The following is a 24,430-nucleotide window of genomic DNA, read 5'->3' on the forward strand; positions in this document are numbered from 1 at the left end:
GAGATGGAAATGGGTTATGATGGTGTCGTCTCCATCCCATTCCAATCCCCTCCACCACTCCCTTTCTCCTGTAATCTTTCGCACAGCCGGCACACCGTGGGTCCCACCTTGCAGTGGCAGCAACTTCTTAAGCTTGGGACATTTCAGCACATGAATTTCTTGCAACGAATGCCAATCCAGCTTTAGCTGGTGAGTGGCCTCTCCACCTCCACATATGCGCTCCAAATTCGGTAAGGAGGTTAATGTTAAAAGACTCAGTTTAGGTAGGAGACCTTCATCATCCACCACATCTGAAATAATCTCCTCCACTCCTTTACAATTATTCACGCTGAGCTTGAAAAGATTAGGGAGCCCGCCCTTCATCTGCATCGACGACATAACACTCTTCTTCAAGCTATGGCAACCCTCAAGGGTCAGAATAGTGAGGTTTTGAAGCTTTACCACTAACCCCATTTCACAAATACTTCTCATGCTTCTTAGATGTCGAAGATTCAAGATCATGAGTTTGGTGAGAATATCATTGTGTTGTTTTTCCATGGGTGGTCCAACAAACACATGATCCATTCCTTCACAAAATTGGACATTGACTTTGCTTAGATTCTTCATTCCTTGCAATAAACTAGATGGGAGTAGATGCTTTAATCCACACACATACACTTCCAGCGTCTTAAGATTGTGAAAGAATGTGTCCAAAAGCAAACCATCTTCTTCCTCAGCAACGATTTTCTCTAGATTTGGAAGATCTGCTAACTTTAATATCTGTAAATTATGAAATGTATTTTCAGGAGTCTTCTTTGCACTGACAAGAAATTCTATATCAACACATTCTTGAATTTTAAGGTCTTCCAAACTTGCGAATCCTCCACAACCATCAAGTGCCCTTAGACCTTTACAATCATATAATCGTAAACTGGTAGTTTCTGGTAAAAGCATTCTAACCCACTGAGGGATAGCACTACAACCACCCAGCAACATCCATCTCAAGGAACTGGAGATGAACTTAGTTTCATACTCGGATGCAATTCCTTCATACCCTGATTGGTATACACAGAAACGAAATTTCTTCAACTTTGCCCAATGCTTAATCTGAGGATAGTGTTGTGGTAAACGTTCCACATCCACAATCTGGAGGTCTAAATAAGATAACTCTTTCAAAGATGCCACCTCACCCAAAGTAGTGCTGTTGCTGTTGTTTCTTGCATCTTTTCCTTCAACTCCCCACTTGCAGAAGCTGTCCCACATCTTCAATTCTTCCAAGCGAGTCAACTTTGATATAACACCCTTTGGAAAGATTACAAGACTCAAAGTCATAGTCAAGTCCAAGCTCTGCAGATTAACCAATTCTCCTATTTCAAATGGTAGCTCTTGTAAGTATTTGTTATATGACAGATCGAGGGATTCAAGCTGCTTTAGTCCCCCAAGTGCTGAAAGACAACTCCCTTCAAACATGCACTCTCTCAAGCAAAGAACCCTTAGATTGACTAGGTTTGACAGCGAGCATGGTAACTTACTGATAGCCGTTCCGCTTAGATCTAAAACCCTAAGGTCTTTTGTCGCTTTCAAAAACCGACCATGAATTTTAGTCAGCTGCTTATTTTCTGGCATCATCAATGTAAGTAATTTAGGACAATGCATACCTTCTGGCAGTTTATCAATTCCACTTCGTATGAGAGAGATCCTCTTCTGTTCTTCCCAGTTTTTTTCCAATGGCAAACCTTTCAGTCTAACTCCAGCTCTCACCAAAGATTTGCAGCCCTCATCTTCTTTTAACGAAATCGAAATGGCAACATCCCTAACGATGTCATGCATCTTCACATACCCTTTCCCTCTACCTTCTAATAACAAACAAGAAGATTTGAGTTCTTCAACCCAAGAATGCCCTTTATTTATTGTTTCCTCCAAACTTCCAACATCTTCCAAACAGCCTTCACCCTTCCACAATCTGATCATCCTCTCTACATCAATATCATAGTCTTCAGGAAATAAGCTGCAGAATAAGAAGCCCGGTTTCAGCTCAGGTCGTAAATGGTCATAACTGACTTTAATAGACTGATACACCCTATCCTCCATACCTCTAATATCTCTTGGTGCGGACTTCTTCAGCTGTGACAATGCATTATCCCACACGTTAGAATTTCTCACACCTCTTAGTGCCCTTCCAAGTGTTATAATTGCAAGTGGAAGACCACCACATTCCTTGAAAACCTCTCTTGCCTTTGTATGCAAGGAAGGGTCATCAACAACATCACCTGCTTTCTCTTTGAATAGTTTCCAAGATTCATCATCTGAGAGCACATGTACTTTAATGTTAACTTGACTTTCCATTCCTCTACAGACATCTTCACTCCGTGTTGTAAATATGATCTTACAACCCTCAAGACTGTTAATAGAGGGAATCCCTACATCAGCCAAATCAATCTGCTCCCATAAATCATCCAAGATAATGAGAAATTTCTTTTCTTGTATCAACCTAATCCTCAGATCACTTGCTCGTGACGATACTGTCTCATCCATAAGTCTGAGACCCAATCTCTTTGCAATGTCGCCTTGAACCATTCTGATATCCACGTCCTTAGAAGCGGTCACCATTATAACTTTCTTGAATTCTGCCTCTTTCAACCTATTGTTCACATTTTTCACGAGGGTAGTTTTACCAACGCCACCCATGCCCCATACACCAATTGTTTTGATATTTTTATCAGCTAAAGCATTCATGACTTTTTCAAGGGATGATTCTACTGATGGTAGATCCTCAACTGATGGAGCTGGTTGGTTTAAGACTGTCGGAGTGGGAGGTGCCATTGTCATTCTCTCAAAATTACCTTCATCATGGTGCTTAGCAATCATCGCCATAGTCTGTTTCGCCTGCTTGCTTATACTGTGATACCAGCCCAGATTCGGACAAAATAGACATCTTTTATTTTCTGTTACTCTTTGATCTATCGTTCCTGCTTCTTCTTCCATGAGAGTAGCTTGTGTTAGCCATAAACTAACTTCTCCGGTTACTTCTTCACCATTGGAGCAGCCCGTGCTTATCTGTCGATCTATGTCCTCCCTCTTTGCCACCAGCTTTTGTACACTGTATTTCATGTCTTTGATGTTGTCATTAAAATGAATAAGATAGCCCATGTATTCCTTAAGAGGATTCCATGCACACTTCCCAATTTCGACAACAATTGAACTCGCCACTTGCATCGCCTATTCAACACAAATTGCATCATAAACAAGAATAATAACAAGAAGAAAAACTGAATTATTTCCCAAGACAGAATACTAATGAAAATCGTTCTAGAAAAATAGATTTAGCTCACTGACAGTTCATCATTCAAAAAGTCGGAATTCAGACATTACACTTGGTTGGCTCCATTTGAAATTGTTTGCCAGACATTTATCAGTTTCCATTAATTACGCAGCACCGACGTGGTATACTCATCGGTGCTGGTGCTCAAAAAGCTTCATAGACCCCACCATGATGTATGTGTTTTATCCACGTCGATCCATCCATTTTTTCAGCTCAGCTTAGGGCATGAGAATGAGGCAGAACCAAATCTCAGGCAAACCACAACATAGGAAATAGTGGTAAATCAATGCCCACCATTAAAAACTTCCTTAGGCCCACTATAATGTTTATTTGCCATCCAGCCAGTTGATTAGGTCATACATACTTGGATGAAGGGAAAATAGAAATATTAGCTTAATCCAAAACTTTTTTGTAGCCCCAAAGAAGCTTTTAGTGGTGGGCATTCAATCACCGGTTAGCTCCATCGGCTTGCTAAAGTTAACTCAGAGAAGCTCGACTCACCTTGAAATTGGATTTGGACCGAGTTGAGCTGGTTTTTGGAGTCGAGCTTGCCTGAGCTTGGCTCAAATCAGATCAAAGCTCAACTCGAATCGATTCGAATCAAGTTCGCTTGGTGACTCAGTTATTTTTATATTGATGGTGCTCGCTGAGTGTTTGGTGAAATGACTATTGTGCAGCACGCCAACAAGGTAGCTTCACAATTGCTACACGTGAATCCTTAACACCTTAGTTTCCCACCTTTATTTTTATTAGTTTTTAATTAATCTATTCACAATTATTCTCTCAATTTTCTTGATTTAGATTACATCTTCTCCTAGTTTTAGTTCGAGTTAATATCAGATTACTGTTAAGGGTCAAATATTGTATATCAGACCCTGTTATTGCCTGGATTTTCAAACATGTATTGTTTAACGGCTTGATTTAATCATGTTTGTGATGCAGGGCGTATTCACGAGCTTGGACTGGAAAAGGGTGCTAAAAGCATGGATTTAACAGTCTGAAGTCACCAAGGCAAGCGACAGACCCTAGGAGACCAAGATCGACAGATTTGCACGCCAGGGATCCAAGAAAATCGAGGAATTGAAGTTTAAGTGACCTGAAAAGTGTCCAAAATGTAAGATCATAGGGTTCCCACCATCTGATCAGTTCAAAACTCCATAGGTGGCCTGAAGACCATAAATGAATCGTACACGTAAAATTTCAGCTCCTGGATCACTGTGGAAGTGGCCCAACGGTCAGATCAGCCCATAAACAGTTGATTCTGGGCCCACTTGAGATCTGGATATGCTTCAAGTTTTTCTCAACCCATTATATGAGGTGAAAAAGCTGATGGACGGAACGGATTTCTCATTAACATCTCTGTGGGGCCCCGCCTGTGATGAATGTGCATAACATCACGTGCACCAGCCGTGCACCCGTGCACTCAAAGTCAGTCAGCAGGCGCTGACCAACTCAAACTCAAAATTTTTAAATTACGCAACAGCGTAACGCTGCCGACCGTCGGTTCTGCTTGTGGGCCCCACACATCATGCATAACATCAATCGGGACCGTCCATTATGTGCGTAGGTGGGGTATTTACCTCACCAAGGCGGCCTTTTGAGACCATGTAAAATATTGCAGAATCCTAACCGTTAAATGCATGATGAATGGTGGAGTAGAAGATCTTGTGTACCCCTTCGATTTCACTCCAAAATATACCTTCCTGACTGAAATTTCGAGGGGAAACCAGTGGACGGCGTGGATTTCCCAAAACGAAAGCTATGTGGGCCCCACCATCAGCCAGCGCAAGTGCGTAACGCACTCTGTTTCGCGATCGGACGCCGTTCGATTTTCAAGGCGAGTTGTGCGCTCATGGGGGCGATCAGATGGCTGATCTGAGCCATTCATCATGTAGATCTGCCAAAAATCTCCCATGGGACGTTGTCCTTTTGGAAGGAAAGCAAAGAAGAAGAAGAGTGGAAGGCTCCGAATTTAGTTGCTGTGCGTAAAGAAAGCTTCTGCAGCTGACTCGTCCGCGGACTCCAGCCTTCCGCACCGACCTCCTGGCTCTATATGAGGAAAAAGAAAAGAGAGAGAAGGGTATCCACGGCTGGGACGTGAGGAGCAAGGCAAGAGAAGAAAAACGGAGATTGAAGGAGGGATTGAAAGGGATTTAAGCCGTGAACGCCGTGAACAGAGGCAGAGCTCGGTTTTGGAGAGAGAGCTGCTGGACGTGGCTGGAGGGATTCAAGCTGCTGGCAGTGTGTGGAGGACGGAAGAAAAGAATACAGAGAGAGAAGATGGGAGAGAAAAGATAAGAAGTTTTTCTTATTTTTCTTTTATTTTTCGTTTTCTTTTTCTTTCTATTTGCTTTGGGTTTAGGCCAATCATGTGTGGCTAAACCTCTTAGCTAGGGCTAAGAGGTGAAGCCTGTAGCGAGATGGGAGATACTGTTTCATGCGTTTAAGTTAAAATTTCTGAACTGAACTTGGTTTTAAGTTGATTATTAAAGGAATATTCTTTTCAGTCTTTAATGGTCTGTTGTGACTGAAATTACAATGGGTTTGCAATGGCTTTGAATATTTCTTCTTCCTTTTTTTTTTGTGTTTATGAAGTCAGGAAGCCCTGTTGTTCGTCATTGTTCCATAGGCATGGTAGGATGACAGTACCCTTCCTGATCTTCATACATTGTTGGTTGGTTGGTAATTAGTTTAATTCTGTTGTTTACTTTGTCTCCTGGGCATGGTTTGGTGATGGAATCCATTCTAATTCATATACCTTTCATCTCTTGAAAACTAGATCAAGTAAGTTCAGTTTGAATTCCATAATCCTTGATGCAGGCATAAGATCTCCCTGATCTCTACAAGTGGATCCTCTGAAACCTTAGTTTCCTTCCTCTAAATTCCTTAAAATTTTAGATAATTGTTCCACAATTATTTCTTAAATTCTACTTGGTTTAGATCACATCTTAGTCTAGTTCTAGTTCTACTTGGTTTCAGATAACGTATAGGTATCATTACCTGTGGATTCGACCTCGGTCTTACCGAGTTTATTACTACATCACAACCCTGCACTTGGGGTGTGAACAATTACGTACAAAGTTCAGTCCTTGTAGATTCGACCTCGGTCTTACCGAGATTATTACTACATTGCAGCCCTATACTTGGGGTGTGAATAACAAATTATTCATGGGATTTACCATCTATGGGGTGATTCCACCTACTTGACTATGGGATGAACCATTTAACGTTTTTATCACTGTTGCTTATTCGTATTTGTAGCATACATACCGACTCATTTTGTTCGTGTAATTTAGTATCTTCGACATTTCATTCCTACTCAATATACGATGGTAGGTGCCTCCTATATTGAGAATCGATTGGCCACATATTGACGGGTTCTATCAACACCCTAAGGCGGTAGACTCATAGGCCGGGGATGGTGGTATGAGACACTATGCCAGAGCTGTCGGCCTACGCTGGGTGATGAGCCCCCCTTAGTGACCCTGGGCTTCATTAAACCGACTGATTATAATTGGACTAATAATGGCCAAGCTAATCATGCATACATGACATATTTGTGATGACGGGTGGCTATTTTTTGGATGTTGTAATACATGCCCTTAGGTTTATTGGGGTATCATTTCGCTGGCTGCAATACCACCAACTATCGATCTACGTACGTGATGTATGATGACTTGGTCATTATACGGTACATGATGTACGCACGTGATGTGCTGCGCTGATGACCAGCCTTTTTTGCATAGGTGACGAGCCCAAGTTCGACTGGATGAGCATCTTCAGATAAATGATGCATTCACGCATCCATGCATATAATAAGACTACATCTTATTATGTTTTGTATGCCTTGTTGCTTTTCACGTTATACTTATCTAAGGTGATGATGTGTAATCCTTAGAGGAATTCACACTGAGTTGGCCAATCATTCATCTAATGTTCAACCATATAGAGAATGGAGGTGTGGGTGGGACAACTATGACACGGATTCCGGAGTTGATGTAGCCGTAGTGGAGGAAGAGTTCTACAAGGAGGAGCCGCATCAGGAGGCGGCATAATATTTTGGATTAAATCAATAGTTATTGTAGTGGATTTTATTTGTTGGCACAGTTGAACTTATTGGTTTTGTATTTGAGTCCCCAGCTAAGTGGACCAAGATATTACTATTTGGTTTCATGGCTTTATCCATGCTTAATTTCACTATCGCGCCTTGATTTTACTATTATTGTCACTGATTTGATCATTAACACCCAGGTTTTCAGGGAACGAGTTGTATACTCGGGTTCTGAAAACCGGGGCGTTATATCTATGTAGGGACTAATAAAGTGGATGTAGCCGGTTGCTTTCATAAAGAATCGTTGATTCTTGCATGGACCAATAAGGGATCCACTGGTTTTCCTAAGAACATGTTTATGCCTTTGATCTGTATAGATCAGAGACTTATCAAGTGATTTTTCTACTAGGCCCAACATTTTGATTGTTTAATCAGATTTTCAAAGGTATAATCATTGAAGGTTTTTTTTTTTTTTTTTCAACTGTTAAAACTATTTTGAATGCACATGATGATAACCTGGATGGCCTAGATTTAATGATACACTTTTAATTGGCATGTGATACGATCATTAGTAGATACGTGATCATGGTAGTGGATACGTCATGGCAGTGGAGGGATTGAATCATGAGTATATGCATGGATAATGCAGATTAATGAGCTTTATTCACAGTCGATTACACCGAAGTCTATAAGGTGGACTCTACTGGGTGCAATCCTGAAACCCTAACTCATCCTTATTTATATGATTATATTTTAAAGGAGAGGTAGAGTTAGCCCTGGATGTCCCTACCCCATCGCATGTGTGAGTGTGAAGAAAGAGAGAAAGTACATTAGAGAGTGGAGATCCACTCCATCCTCTTCAATTGTCCCCAAGTGTGATCCACTTGTGTGGATACTAATCATTTCTCCCTTTAAATACACTTTTCATGATTTTCAATTACTCAAGAAGGGGTGTTTGGTAAAATCATAGTTCTAAACTTTTTTTTTTTTTTTTTAGTATCTCAAAATAAATGCAACATGCTTAAATAAATATACACACATATAAATAAAGAGATGCTCAAGTTTAATGAATTTGACACAAATTACGGTCCAACCAGTTGATAAAATCCAATCTATTAAGTGTATGTGACATACAACCCTTTCAATAGGTTGGTCCCACCATGAGGATCATCTAATGCAAAAATCATCCCCATCTACTTATCAGGTGGGCTGTATTAAACAAAACAATTTCTAGCCAGTAATAAATAATAAACAAAAGTATGCTACACTTGATAAAGAGATTTAAAAAATAAAAATAAAATTAGAAGGTGATCCTCGTGATAAGGCCAACTATTCAATGTGTTGGAAGTGGCAAACATGAAAAGTTAGAAGTTATTACTTGGGTGGACTGTAACTTATAGTTAGAGGTGGATAGGATTTGACCCGAGTCGTCGGATCCAACTCGAACCAAACCAGTCAAATATGATCCAACTTGACCCGACTCGTCGGATCCGACTCAACTCGAACCGATCCGACTCAACCAAATCGAAAGTTAGGGTCGGGTCGGATCGGATCGAGTAGACCCACTCGGATTCGAAGTCAAACCGAGTTGAGTTCAGGTCATGTAGCAAATCGATCCAATCCGAAGCTGGACCGGAATCAGGTAGTATAAAGTAGATTTTACTTTTTACTTTTTTAATGTTTACCCTTCTTCTACTCGAACCCTAACCTTACCTGAGCCGACTTTCTCCCATTCCATCTTCTTTTCTCTCATCCTCTCTCCCTCTTTCTCTTTCGATTTCCCTCATGTTTCCTTCCTCGTAGTACTAGAGTCTCCGACTCAGATTGACTCAGCCCAGTCCGAATCGACTGGACAAACTTGACTTGATCTGACTCGGTTTTCCTAACCGAGTTGGACTCGGTTCGGGTTAGGCGAGCAACGAATTGATTTAGATCGAGTTAACCCTACTGGACTCGGTCCCGAATCGGATTGAGTTCGGGTCAACTACTTCCAAAAACCGGATCAAATCAAGTTGGACTTAATCCGGTCCAACTCAACCGGATGCCCAAGTCTACTTATAGTCCAACTGGTTCTACTATTTTAATTCGAGAAAATAAAATGATTAGTGGGTGTTAACAAATCAATCAATTGACGTGAGTAAATAAATAAATAAAATGAAGAAGAACAGCAAAAGAAGAGAAAGCAGGAGAAAAGAGATCCGGATGGAGAAAGGATTGCATACTTCAGTTTTCAAGAAACGCAACTTCGATCTACATAGAAGAGAGATGGATACGTGTTAGGTATGGCTTGTGAAAATTCTTGCATGGATAGAGCTACACAAGAGCTTTCTATTTGAGAGTGTTAAAGTGGCAGAGCTTACCCTCTTTCTTCAGTCCAGACTTAGCCCAGAACCCCCCTAGTTTAGGATATGACTTAGGTGTGGCAGCAAGCCAAGCTTTTTGGAATCCTGTGTGACAGTACCCAACATACTTTTTTGGTTCATAATGAGATGGCTTCAATTTCGTGGAAAAACGGGAGTGGATTAGGTGCCGCCCCAGCCGTATAAAACACGGTGCGGCCCTAACTGTGGAGCCCACGTTAATGAATATTTTGTATATCCACACTGTCAATCAGTTTTCCAGCTTATTCTACGGAATGTGGCCCAAAATAACGCAGATTCAAATATTAGATGGACCGTACCTTTGGAAATAGTGGTGATTGAACGGCCACCATTAAAAGCTTCCTATTGCACACCGTTATTTTGGATCGTAATGTTTATTTTCCATCCAACCTGTAGATAAGGTAAAAAATACCTTCATGAAGGGAAAAAAAAAAAATTATCACATTGATCCAAAATTTTAGTAATATACAACCAGTTTTTAATTTTCAGTCACCAGTTTTTCCAATGGTATGGTCCACCTTAGATTTGATCTTCCTAATTTTTGGGTTCATAATCTAAAATGAGCTAGAACAACGGATGGACGGTGTGGATATATAAAATATACATCAAGGTGGACCCCGCAGTCAGGACCGTACCGTCTTTGGTGCGGCCGGAGTGCACTCAGGAAAAACATTTTTTTTTTTTAAAAAAAAACATGGGAGACGACTTGACTTGCTTGGGACGCGCTTTGGTAGGACCGTCACTGGGCCCACTCGTTTTAGGTGATGATCCAAAAAATAAAGAAAATTTAAATCTCAACTAGACCACATTATAAGAAAATGGTGATTGAACGGTCCACAGACGTCCTCGGCAAGAGCCAATCCGCCTTGCCTCGGAAGAATTCATCCAAGAAAAATGCTTTGGGTGTCCCGTCTCTGACAGGGGCAGGTGCCCCCAATCAAATACTGCCACCTCAGGGAGCCCACCACTCGTGGGGAAACGGATTGGCTATTCCCCCTGCCACCGGCCAATAGCTGGTGTTCGGTGCTATGTGGACCCCACCATGATGTATGTTTTTCATCCATTCCGTCCATATATTTCTATAGATCATTTTATGGTATTACACAAAAAATGAGATATATAAAAATCTCAAGTGGATCAAATTACAGGAAACAGTGTCGAATGAACTTCAACCATTAAAAACTTTTTTGGAAGCCATAAAGGTATTGGATGAATCTGATCTTTGTTTTTTCCCTTCATCTGCGTCTTTATGACCTAATCAACTGATTGGATGTTAGGTAAACAGTACATTGAGCCTTAGGAGAATTTAAATGATAGATATCCAATCACTATTGTTTTCCTGTAGTGTGGTTCACCGAATATTCCTATCCCTCTTATTTTTAATCCAAAGCCCTAAAATGATCTTTAAAAATGGATGAACGGAATGGATGAAAAAAATACATCATGGCGGGGCCCATAGAGCACCGACCAGCAGCGCCGGGGCTGGTGTCAGGGGGAGTAGCCAATCCGTTCCCCACTCGTGGCTCTCAGATCCTCTGAATCCGCGTCCCAAAAGGTCGGGCCGAGTATTTAATCTGAAAGTGACCCAATCGTCAAGGCTTAAGGTGCTTAAGCTCTGTGTGGTCCACCGTACTTTATATGTAAAATCCACTCCGTTCATCTGGTGAGATACATTATTTTCACCGTACGTTCGGAGGATAAGCCCGATTAAACCAATGTTAAACTGCTTCAAGAACACACCATGCTGGCCTACACTGAAATCTATGATCCGCATGTCATTCACATTGTTACATGTCGAGTGCGGCATCTACGTCGTGGATCTAGCTGATGGTTAGCGAACGCGGATTCGTTAGTGATCCCTCCTGTACCAGCATCGGTGATGATAAAGCACCGTGGGCCGCTGCATGATGCATATGTTTTACCGTACATCCATTTTTTCCATATCATTTTAGGTAGATCCAAAACTCAAGTTGACCGCATTGTAGGAAATAGCCGCGATTGAACTACCACCGTTAAAAACTCCACCGGGTCACAAAAGTCTTGGAAGAAGCCTACGTGAGGATTAGATTTGCCTTTCTTTTTTCCTCCAGCTAAATGAGCTGTCAAAATGTTATTATCCATATGTTGACCCTACGGACCAGGTGTCTCATGCACTGGCTAACATAGGTGTTGTAGAATATTCCTGTCCAATCGAAGAAAGTACGTTATTGAGGGAAGCGGATTGGCTGGTGTACCACCCGGTGCATTGAGGTCAGCAAGTTCTGTAGGCTCATTATGAGGTATGTGCTATATCCAAACCATCCATCCATTTGGCGAGCTCGTCTAAAGGATTGAGATGAAAAATAAGATAGATCTAAAGATCAAGTAGACCACACTGCAGAAGCAGTGAAAGATTGAATGCTTATCATTGAAACCCTTTTCGGTAACATAAACGTTATGGTGCGCTGTACACATGTTTTTGCGTTGAAAATCATTGCCCTGCTGCTATTTATTAATTTGAGCTTTGCATATGATTCATTTTTATTAATTTGAGCTTTGCATGTGATTCAAATTTTTTTTTTCTTAGCTCGTGCTCTAAAATAACCTCTGCAAAGATAGAAGGATGAACTGTATTGATATAATAATAAGCAATTTGCGACTGTACGAGCCATTTATGGCTCATTTACGAAACTAAGCCTACCTTATTTTACCTTGCAAAAAAGCCCCAGCTGTACGGATGGCTTGCCAAAGATAGAAAATGCCCCTACTTTTTCCTTCAAGAGGATCTCGAAGACGAGCGCTGACACTCCTCGATCTCCTAGTTGTACGAACGGTTCAAAAGATATCAAAGTTACATGGCCCCACAGTTTTGTATTTATTTTATCCGCAACGTCCATCCATATTTCGAGATCATTTCGGAGCATTATCAAAAAAAATTAAATCATACCCAAAGATCAACTGGACCACACCACAAAGAGTAACTGGAAAATTGATTTTCACCGTTAAAAATTTTGTAGGGCCCACCATAACATTTATTTTCCATCCAATCTATTCATAAGGTCACAAAGACCTAGATAAAGAGGAAAAACAAATTTCGTAATAATCCAAAACTTCTATGACCCCTAAAAGGGTTTCAATGGTAGACATTCAATCCTCCACAGCCTTGTACAGTGTGGTCCACTTGATAGCTAGATCTGTCTTAATTTTTGTCTCAAGCCTTAACACGAGTTTGTCGAATATGTGGACGGTTTGGATATAACACATGCCTCATAATAGGACCCACAAAAAGCGGTGGGGATTACAACAGTAAAAAAATAAAATAATAATAAATAAATAGGCCAAAAACTTATGACTACGGTGTTTTCTATAGCTACGGATTATAGCCGTAGCCATAGCCGTAGCCCGCGCCATTTCGATATGTCCTTTTATATGTATCAAAGGTATTTCGATTAATTGAAAAAGGTGCAGAACTGTCCAGCGAGTTTGCCTCAAAAATCCTGCAATTTTCGATATATATCGAAGAGTATTCGATATGCATCGAAGGTGATATGACCAATAGCTATAGATTATAACCGTAGCCATAACTGCAGTCTATGCCAGTTTATGAAAAAAAATTTATTTTTACTTTTTATTTTTTATTTTTTACATGGATAAATTTATTCTACCTACAATTTTCTCTAATACATATTTATATAAATATCTATATATAAGCATATAAAAAAAATTTCTCTCTTTTTTTTCATTTATTTCTCTATTCATTTAACAAGAATATCTTCTAAACCAAAATTAGTTACTTGACGTACCCTATATGATTTTAGGGTAGGAGAAGCTACTGCGGTCAATTTCAATCAGTTCGCGGTCAATTTCATTCATTTCATTTACTTCGCGATCAATTCCATGCATTTCGCGGTCAATCCCAGCGATTTTGTTTTGATTCACGGTCATTTTCATGCATTTCACGGTCAATTCCCTTCACTTCACGGTCATTTCCATTCATATCACAGTCATTCTCACCTATTCCGTGTTGATTCACAGTCCTTTCGACGCATTTCATGGTCATGCTCCTTCACTTCACGGTCATTTCCGCGCATTTCGCGGTACAATTGCCTCACTTCACGGTCATTTTCATCCATATCACGGTCATTCCCGCCTATTCCGTGTTGATTCACGGTCATTTCGACGCATTTCACTGTCATTTCCGCGCATTTCTTGATTCACTCACGGTCATGCCCCTTCATTTCATGGTCATTTCTGCGCATTTCACGGTCCAATCGCTACACTTCACTGTGAAATGCGTCGAAATGACCCTGAATCAACACGGAATATGTGGGAATGACCGTGAAATGCATGAAAATGATCGTGAAGTGAAGCGAATTGACCATGAAATGTGCGAAAATGACCGTGAAGTAAAGGAGCATGACCGTGAAATGTGTCGAAAGGATCGTGAATCAACATGGAATAGGCGGGAATGACCGTGATATGTATGGAAATGACCGTGAAGTGAGGCGATTGTACCGCGAAATGCGCGAAAATGACCGTGAAGTGAAGGGGCATGACCGTGAAATGCGCCGAAATGACCGTGAATCAACACGGAATAGGGGAATGACCGTGATTTCCATGCATATCACGGTCATTCCCACTTATTTCGTGTTGATTCACGGTCATTTTGACGCATTTCACGGTCATGCCCCTTCACTTCACAGTCATTTCCGCGCATTTCACGGTCATTCTGTGTTGAAATGGAATGGAGGCGCCGAATTTTAAATACACGCACAAATTCGACATATTGAATGCCAATCGATATATCTACAAAGAATTTCAATCGAGACTACTTCAATATATATTGACAAGATACTCGGTATATCGAATATTAATCGATAAACTCGAAAATTCGTTTTAAATGAGTATTCATCCTTGTAGAGTTTTTGATGTTTTTCGATATATCTAAGTTTAATTGATATATCGTTACTTCGATATATCGACATATTGTCGATATGATCGATAAATCCTGTTAAAAAAACATTTTGTCTCTGGAAATTTATTGACCATTTTCGATATATCGAACTCTATTCGATATATCGTGTCTTAGATGTATCGAACTGTAGTCGATATTCTCAATAATTCCTATAAAAAAGCATTCTGTCTCTGGACATTTTCTGTCCATTTTCGATAAATTGAACTATAGTCGATATATCGACACGTGACTTAGTACGATATCATCGACTAGAATTCGATGTAATCGAAAACTTAAGCCACTTGTAATCGATTAGATTTCGATAATATCGGATCGTACTTATGTTATTTCCTTAAAATTCATTGGATTCTGTTTATATAATCGAGTGTCTTTCGATGAATTTCGAAATTTCTTCCTTCGATATATCGAAACAACCTCGATATAATTGGAAAATTGTTTTAAAACATCATTTCGTCTCTAGACAGTTTTAAACTATTTTCGATATATCATATGATATTCGATATATCGAAATGCATCAACTGTCGATATATCGTGTAAAGTTCGATATATCGAAGGTAATTTTTACTTCTTTTCTAAAGTTTTTTTTTTTTGTTTGTTTTTCTTTTTTAGGTTAGATTGTTAGTACACACCCATGTCGGTACACACTCCATGTTAGCCAAGTTGTGTTCATAGTATGCTTATTCTAGTCTCTTAAGTTGCAATTGCATTTAGTGCTTTTGAGTTGTGGCACTTCCTCATTATGAATATGCTTGTTAGGAAACTGCAATTCATGATTATTTCCATGCATTTCACGGTCATCCCAAACTATTCCGTGTTGATTCACGGTCATTTCGAGGCATTTCACGGTCAATTCCCTTCACTTCACGGTCATTTGCATGCATTTCACGGTCAGTTCGCTGCAATTTATGATCATTTCCATGCATTTCACGGTCATCCCAAACTATTCCGTGTTGATTCACGGTCATTTCGGGGCATTTCACGGTCAATTCCCTTCACTTCACGGTCATTTGCATGCATTTCACGGTCAGTTCGCTGCAATTCATGATCATTTTCATGCATTTCACGGTCATCCCAAACTATTCCGTGTTGATTCACGGTAATTTCGAGGCATTTCACGGTCAATTCCCTTCACTTCACGGTCATTTGCATGCATTTCACGGTCAGTTCGCTTCAATTCATAATCATTTCCATGCATTTCACGGTCATCCCAAACTATTCTGTGTTGATTCACGGTCATTTCGCGGCATTTCACGGTCAATTCCCTTCACTTCACAGTCATTTGCATGCATTTCACGGTCAGTTCGCTTCAATTCATGATCATTCCCATGCATTTCACGGTCATCCCAAACTATTCCGTGTTGATTCACGGTCATTTCGAGGCATTTCATGGTCAATTCCCTTCACTTCCCGGTCATTTGCATGCATTTCATGGTCAATTTGCTTCAATTCATGATCATTCCCATGCATTTCACGGTCATCCCAAACTATTCCGTGTTGATTCACGGTCATTTTGAGGCATTTCATGGTCAATTCCCTTCACTTCACGGTCATTTGCATGCATTTCCTGGTCAATTCACTTCAAGCCATGATCATTCCCATGTATTTCACGGTCATCCCAAACTATTCCGTGTTGATTCACGGTCATTTCGAGGCATTTCACGGTCAATTCCCTTCACTTCACGGTCATTTGCATGCATTTCACGGTCAATTTGCTTCAATTCATGATCATTCCCATGCATTTCACGGTCATCCCAAACTATTCCGTGTTGATTCACGGTCATTTCGAGGCATTTCACGGTCAATTCCCTTCACTTCACGGTCATTTGCATGCATTTCATGGCCAATTCGCTTCAATTCATGATCATTCGCATGTATTTCACGGTAATTTCAAATTATTCTGTGTTAATTAACGGTCATTTCGAGACATTTCACGGTCAATTCCCTTTATTAAATGAATAGAGAAATAAATGAAAAAAACAGAGAATTTTTTTTTATATGCTTATATATACATATTTATATAAATATGTATTAGAGAAAATTGTAGGTAGAATAAAGTTCTCCATGTAAAAAATAAAAAATAAAAAATAAAAAATAAAAAAATAAAAAAATTTGCATAGACTTTTACAGACTGCAGTTATGGCTACGGCTATAATTTGTAGCTATATCTTCGATACATATCAAATACACTTCAATTAATCGAAAATTGCAGGATTTTTTTATGCAAATTTGCTGGACAGTTCTGGACTTTTTTCAATTAATCGAAAGACATTAGATATATTGAAGTACATATCGAAAGACCTTCGATGCATAGTAAAGGACATATCGAAAATGTATGGGTTGTAGTTATCTCTACGGTTATAATCCGTAGCCATAGATTCCAGGCTTTATTTTTTTCCATGTTGTAATCCCCATCGCCTTTGTGGGTCCTTTTATGAGGTATGTGTTATATCCAAACCGTCCATCTATTTGGCGAACTCTTACTAACGTTTGGGAAGAAAAATAAGATAGATTTAGCTATCAAGTGGACCACACTGTAAAAGGCAGTGGAAGATTGAACGTCTACCATTGAAACCCTTTTAGGGGTCCTAGAAGTTTTGGATCATTATGAAATTTGTTTTTCCTCTTCATCCAGGTCTTTGTGACCTTATGAATAGATTGGATGGAAAATAAATGTTATGGTGGGCCCTACAAAAGTTTCGACGGTGAAAATCAATTTTCTGCTGCTCTTTGTGGTGTGGTCCAGTTGCTCTTTGGATATGATTTTTTTTGCTTGGATAATGCTCCCAAATGATCTCGAAATATGGATGAACGTTGTGGATATAATAAATACATAACTATGGGGCCCATGTCACGTTGATCTCTTTTGAACCGTTTGTATAGCCCGGAGTTCGAGGAGCGTCAGCACTCGTCTTCGAGCAGCGGCCGATCCGCTTGAAGGAAAAAGCAGGGGCATTTTTGACCTTTGGCAAGCCATCCGCACAGCTGGGGCTCATTTTTACCAGGTAAAATAAGGTGGTCTTGGTCTCGTAAATGGGCCATAAATGGGTCGTACAGTCGCGAATTTCCCAATAATGAGATATATCATTTTGGGGCCGTTAAACTTTTATCTCCTCTAAACCGTTCATACAACTTGGAACTTGAGGAGCGTCACTCGTCTTCGCATGACACCTACCACACACCAGCTAATCCGCTTCCCTTCCTGAGGGGCCACCCGCCAAAAAAAAAAAACCTTTTAAATACCCTCACTCATGAAATCGAACTGTGTACTGAGTAAACTCTATTGAGCCTAACGTGAATGCATGTGGTTTATCCACGCTGTCCATCCATTTTTCCAGCTCACTGGAGGGGTTAGAGACCAAAATGAAAGCATATACAAAGCTCAAGTAGATCATATCATAGGAAACAATGGGAATACTGATTTCCACTGTTGAAACCTTGCTAGGCCCCAAAGTGATATTTATTTGTCTTCCAACCGGGTCATAAGATCAAAAAACATTGATGATTGGAAAACACAAATATAAGCTTGATCCAAAACTTCAGTGGCCCTCAAGAAATTTTCATCGGTAGACATTCAATTCACACTATTTCCTTGGTGTGGTTCATTTGAGTTTTGGATTTGCTTCATTTTTTGGGATCAAGCCCTAAAATTATATGGTAAAATGGATGGAAGGAGTGGATAAAATATATAAATCACAATGGACCCCGTAGAGTTTGCTCTGTATGCTTAACTTACCGAGTTACTCACTACACAATCAGCTTCCCTCACTCACTGGGAGCGGATTAACTGGTGTACCAACCAACAGTTGATGTGTTGATGTCATTAAGTTCTGTGGGTCCCATCATGAGGTATGTGTTATATCCAAACTGTCAGACTATAGCTTTTTGTAAGGTTTGAGCCACAAAAAAAAAAAAAAAAAAACCAGATCCAAAAATTAAGTGGACCACACTGCAAAAAGCAGCAGTTGATTGAAGGACTATCATGAAATCCCTTTAGGGGTTACATAAGTTTTGGATCAATATAATATTTATTTTTCCTCTTATTTAGGTCTGTGTGACCTTATAAACAAATTAGTTGGAAAATAAACATTATGGTGGGCCCTACTAATATTTTAATGGAGGGGATCATTGTTCACACTGCTATTTGCGTGTGACCCACTTGAGCTTTGCATATGACTCTTTTTGAGATCGTGCTCTAAAATGATCTAGCCAAATGTGTGGATATAATAAATACCTCATTGTGGGTCTCATGCAACTTTGATTTCCTTTGAACGGTTCGTGCAACTCAAAGCTCAAGGAGCGTAAGCACTGTTCTTCGTACAGCATGTACCCACACCAGTCAGTGGTACACCAGCCAATCTGATCCCCTTTCACTGAATGTGTCCCATCTATCAATTTATAATACTCCAATTAAAGGCCTCGTATTAGCCCATAGTCCGAGTTATGAACTATGGTTGACATATAATTTAACATGTCCAGTGAATGGTTTCAATCTCATATAGGTATGCCATATCTGCACCAATGACATGGAGTCATGTGTACCTCCCATGCCTCTTCTAACACCGATACATGTTAGCATTATGTGCTAAATGGTGGGAGAAATTTTATTCACACCCTTCATCATTGTTTATATCTAATTTGGCGTGTCCAGATTAAATGATTCAGAAGATGCCGCGTAGCAGTCGTGCTATGTATTATATATGACTTCAATAGGAGTTAGAGATGTATGCATCCGAGAGAGCATAGAATGCCAAAGTTGTAACAAAAGTATTCTCTACAAAAAGTAAAAAGTCTTCTTGAAGTAAGTCTCTCTCCCTCTCTCATTGGAATCCCATCACAAGAGATTTTAATATTTATACATTCATGCATTCGGGATTGTAGATGTAAAAATATAGTCTAGATGCACATATTTGTGGGCCATGGTCTCCAATAGGTATGGAATTACTTCGCACGTTAGGTATGACACTAACATGGGTTATGTCCCTTGGTGTGAGGCCCCCATCGGCCCACGAAATTACACACTACAACTCAACCCATTCATTATGTATTCTCTTATAAAATGCCTATTTATGATATCATGTCTTTGATAACATGCTTAACGTTCATAGCAGTAGTAATTTATTATGCTTATATATGTTATACCTTTGGTAATTGAGGAAGATCCATAATAAAAGTTGTTCCCACCTTCCAGCATGTAGTATGATCCATGAGCTTGTTGCTCGCACCCATGTTTCCTTATTTGCTTTCAGGACACTAGTAGGCTCGAGGAGCCTACAGACGTTAATGGATGTCCTTACCGTAGCTTTATTTCTATTTTGAAATTTTTGGGATGTAAATGTAATATACTTTAGACTTATTTGATGATCTAGTTGTTATGCGATATTAACGTTTGATGTTTTTATTATAAATATAACTTGTCTAACAAATAAAAAATAAAAAAATTCCCTTTGCTATAAGCTGAACTTGGAGTTCGAAAATTTTGTAAGCTCGTTTGCTTAGTCTGGTGCATGGCGAGATAGTTAGAGAAACCTGGGATCGGTGTTTAGAAGTTGGAAAGCTTGACAGTGGATTTTGGAGCACGACATAATCTCCCAAACAATCATCTTTCTCATATAGGCCAAGAGAACCCCCGCTCGATAATCACCTAAATCAAACACCAACATCAAACACAAGAATTAACAACGTAGTATAGGATATTCATGTTAGAATTAATTCTAGGTGCAGGGTACAAAAGAATCATGTGTACAAAGTAAACTTAAGAGGAATTTAACAACATAAACTCGTTTTACGTGAGATAAAATGAAGAATAATATTAATCATTCAGTACTAACAATAGACTAATATGGTTGCATAGGAAGTCGAATTCAAGTGTAGAAAGAATCACATACCAAGGATTACTAGACCCATAAATCGTGAAAAGAAAATTTTCAAAATTGGAAAATCAAAGTAATGGAAGATGACTCACCTGATTTAATGTTTACACAAGCTTGAGCTAAAACTCTAATAGTGCTTAACTCAATCATTGTTGATTCGACTTAGCTTGAGCCCAATTGACTTGGTCCTAACTCAGCTTGAGCCCAATCGAGCTCCTAACTCAATTGACTCAGCTTAAACCCATCCGTCCCTTTCTTACCATTTCCCTTCCTTGCCCAGCCCATTGCACCGGAGCTCCTCTCTCTCTTTCTCTCTATCTCTCTCTCTCTCTTTGCACTAACAAAAAGGTACCTATATGTCTCTCTCTCTCTCTCTCTCTCTCTCTATATATATATATATATATATATATATGCAGTTATTATTAATTAAATATTCGATTTGAGAGTTGGGTCGAGTGTGTGTTGGGTTAGTTGCGTTGGGTGGTTAAGTTGAGTCAAGCGCGAGTTGGGTCGGGTTACTAGGTTGAATCGGGTGTATCTTGGGTGCTAGGTTGGGTCGAGTTGTGTAACGACCCGAGATTTTAGGTGCATGTACACACGCATGCGATTATGTATACTTACATTAGCTTAGGCATACATGTAAAAATCCATCTCAAATCCCACCTTTTAAGTTTGTTCATAAAACTGACCATGCATATATAAGATTAGAGTCCTAATAATTCAATTAGTTCACTTGTATCTAGTCATCCGACCACAAATCACACTCGTATTCGTCAACTGGCTCACTTAATTACCAAAACAAACTATTCAATTTAAAGCTCATAGTGTACACTTCAAATTCACCAGTTAGTTTATACATAAAACTGCACACTTTCATAAGGACCATGATTAAGTGAGAGCCATTAAAATGAATCTTAGCCACCATTGAAAATCATTGGTCAATATTGAGCTCTTTAGATAGAACATATCAAATTGAAGTAGAACACCAAGTTTTGCCCAAATCAGATAGTTCAAGCTATGGCCATCTATAATCTTAAATTTTAAAACTAATAATAATGATAAAAAAAATTTAAATTTAAATAAAACACTATCCCTATTTAGATGCATTGCCACACATATTATTTCAAAGCCTATACTTTTTTAAATGCCGAATTTTGTGGTGAATCTAAACTACCCATCATTCAGACGTTTTTGCAGTGGATCCAATTACCCATCATCTGGAGCAACTATCCAAACAGTCCAATAGGTGGACCCATTGATATGCTCCAAGCCAATCTTCTAACACCAGCCATCCTAGAGTCTTAGCCACACATCAATTTGTCAGATCACCAAGCTCCACTACTCATCCACTGTTTTCAAATTTCAATCCTCTATACTATGAGGGCCATCAATCTAAACTATCAATTAGTGATGCCACCTGGTTTATAAATCTGCCTTTCCTCCGAGTTATACTCTAACTTAATGTTACAAAACAGAATATCAATGTGGATATCTCTGAATTCCTCTCTAGTGGGTCCACCACTAAAAAGACAAATAAAAGAGAAATAGCAAAATACGTTGCTAGGATAACCAAGCAACCTACGCTGTCTAACGTGTACCTATCTTCTCGGTGTGGGAGCTATGCAAGCTGTGCTAGAGGACCGGGACCCGCCAACCAAACCCAATCTACTCTAGGGGCTAGAGCCCAAGATCCCATTAATCTAGTCCGTACATCATTCTAAACCTACAAACACAACCATCCATTTCGAAATAATCCAGCAAACTACATCTACATTGTTGAAATTAGTAACCACTCAACGGTAACTCAAGATCAAACCACCGAGGTTGTCCAAACATCCACCCCTGCATCATAACCATCCAGCCATAAAAAACATTTCAAAAGTCTAGCCGATTATCATTTGCCCATCCAAAACTTAAAGTTAACGTGAGTAGCAGGGAGGTTCAACAGTACGTATTTCCCTACCATTTTTCATATTCTATAGCCCACTTAGATTTTGATCCACCTTATTTTTTGTGTTCGTTTCCAATCATGATCTGGCAAAACAAATGATTGGGGTGGATTTCTCATGGTGGACCCCACCTGATTTTATGGTTGTAAGGAAGACTCTACGAAAGATTTGCTTTGGCAAGCTAGCCTCCTCGTTTTCTACGCATGTCGCCTTCTTCCTCAACTGCTTCTCCTATTTTTTCTCTTCTTCTTCTAAGTTATAAAACCACTTGTAGTGGGTTCACAACCAATTGAGCAGAACTGTCCATACAATGTAGTGGACAACATGCACTGATAGAATTTCCAACACCCTTACCTTCTTCAATTGAGAAATAAGATGTCACGCTTCTCACCTTCCTCATATCTCAGAAACAAAGGCTATCTCTTATAAATCCAACCACTCAAACCATCCAGGTATTCAAGCCATTCATCAAGTGCCCTTCGATGTATCGCCAATCTCAACCATTCAAGTTAGGAAACTCGTTATCATCAGACTGTCTGCCAACTCAAGATACACAACAACAACTCTAGCTACTTGTGATAACATCTCCAGACTCAAGTAAGTAACCTAATGTGCCTCATGATTCATTGGAATTAAAATAAATTATTTACAATGGTTTAAATGATTGATGTACTGATTTAAGTGTTTTGTTTTAATATTGTATGATGTGGTAAATTATATGCTAATTTGTCTCAAATTGTATGAATAATAATAATTGTAAGTTAAATTTACTTATTAAGATAAGTATTTATGACAGTTATGAAAAAGATACGTCCATATATCATCCATCTTTCATTACATTTACATAATGCATGGTCGATCCTAGGGGCCTTCCCTGGAAGAAATATCGATCATGGTATAGCGTTACTAAATGCGGGTTATGGCCAAGCCTACTGAAAGGTGGAATCCTACTCAATGGGTGGATGCAGGTTGACGACCTCCAACCTAAGCAGATGGATGCTCATCCCATTTGATGCATTCATACACCATTTGCATCCATATCATTATGTATATATTTTTACATTTAGTACTTTATATTGTTTTAATTACTATGATTATGAACCATGCTGGATTATTTTACTAAGCCTGGCTAGCTTATCATTTTATTGATGGAAAAACTGTACAGAGGAGTCATTAGTAGATGATGTGGCACAGGAATTGGAAGGATCCATAGCACCTGAACACAACCCATATGAAACATGGCCATACTTGTCTAAAGATGAAGTAGCGACATTAGACAATTTCTGATTATGTGATTTATTTGCTAGAATAGTTTGATTAGAATATAATGTATATCGGTATTGATTTTGAGATTTTAAGAAATTATTTATATTTATTTCATTGAAACAATATTAGTATGGAATAAAAGTATTTATAGCATGATGATATAATAAATGAATGATTTTTAAGGTTTATTTTATTTTAATAGTCGTCAAGATCTATAAATGTCTGGTTGATTAGTGCTAAGTGTTATGTATGTGTGATTGAAGTTGTGGTGGAACTTAAAATAAATGTAATTATCACTTTTGATTAAACTGATCAAGGTATCAAATTAACACACTTTGTATATGAGTTAGAACTGAAACTCGGGTCTGAGGGTGCACACTCTGTACCCAGATTTTGGGGCGTGATAAGTTGGGTTCGGAGTAAGCTCGACTTGACTCGAGGTAAGCTCGCCTTGAGCTCGACTCGAAAGGCTGGCAAATAAGCCAAGCTCCAATGATAAGCTCAAGGCTGAGCTCGAGGAGAGTGCAGACGAGTCAAGTCAAGCTTGGTCCACCTTGACTTGACTCAGCTCGATGTACAACCCTACTTAAATCCTTTACCCAACTTTGGGTAAATTAACGATACTTTATAAGTATGAATCCGGATCATCTGCTTGCCT

The 24,430-nt window shown here is 39.3% G+C and overlaps 1 protein-coding gene across 1 annotated transcript; it reads right to left on the reverse strand.

Moving 5' to 3' along the window:
- Positions 1-343: 343 nt before the first annotated feature.
- Positions 344-3,195, reverse strand: LOC131236314 (disease resistance protein At4g27190-like). The gene is made up of 2 exons (XM_058233424.1): positions 442-3,195; positions 344-394 (listed from the first exon to the last, which is right to left on the reverse strand). The coding sequence occupies exons 1-2, from the start codon at positions 3,193-3,195 to the stop codon at positions 344-346; spliced, it is 2,805 nt and encodes a 934-aa protein (XP_058089407.1).
- Between the last annotated feature and the right edge of the window lie 21,235 nt (positions 3,196-24,430).

This window comes from Magnolia sinica, unplaced genomic scaffold, assembly GCF_029962835.1.
Source record: "Magnolia sinica isolate HGM2019 unplaced genomic scaffold, MsV1 ctg360, whole genome shotgun sequence".
Lineage (NCBI taxonomy): Eukaryota > Viridiplantae > Streptophyta > Magnoliopsida > Magnoliales > Magnoliaceae > Magnolia > Magnolia sinica.

Coding starts and splice junctions, on each gene's coding strand:
- LOC131236314 (XM_058233424.1), bottom strand. CDS start 3,195: ATGCAAGTGGCGAGTTCAATTGTTGTCGAAATTGGGAAGTGTGCATGG. Junction 395..441: donor TTTGTGAAATGGGGTTAGTG/GTAAAGCTTCAA, acceptor GGGTTGCCATAG/CTTGAAGAAGAGTGTTATGT.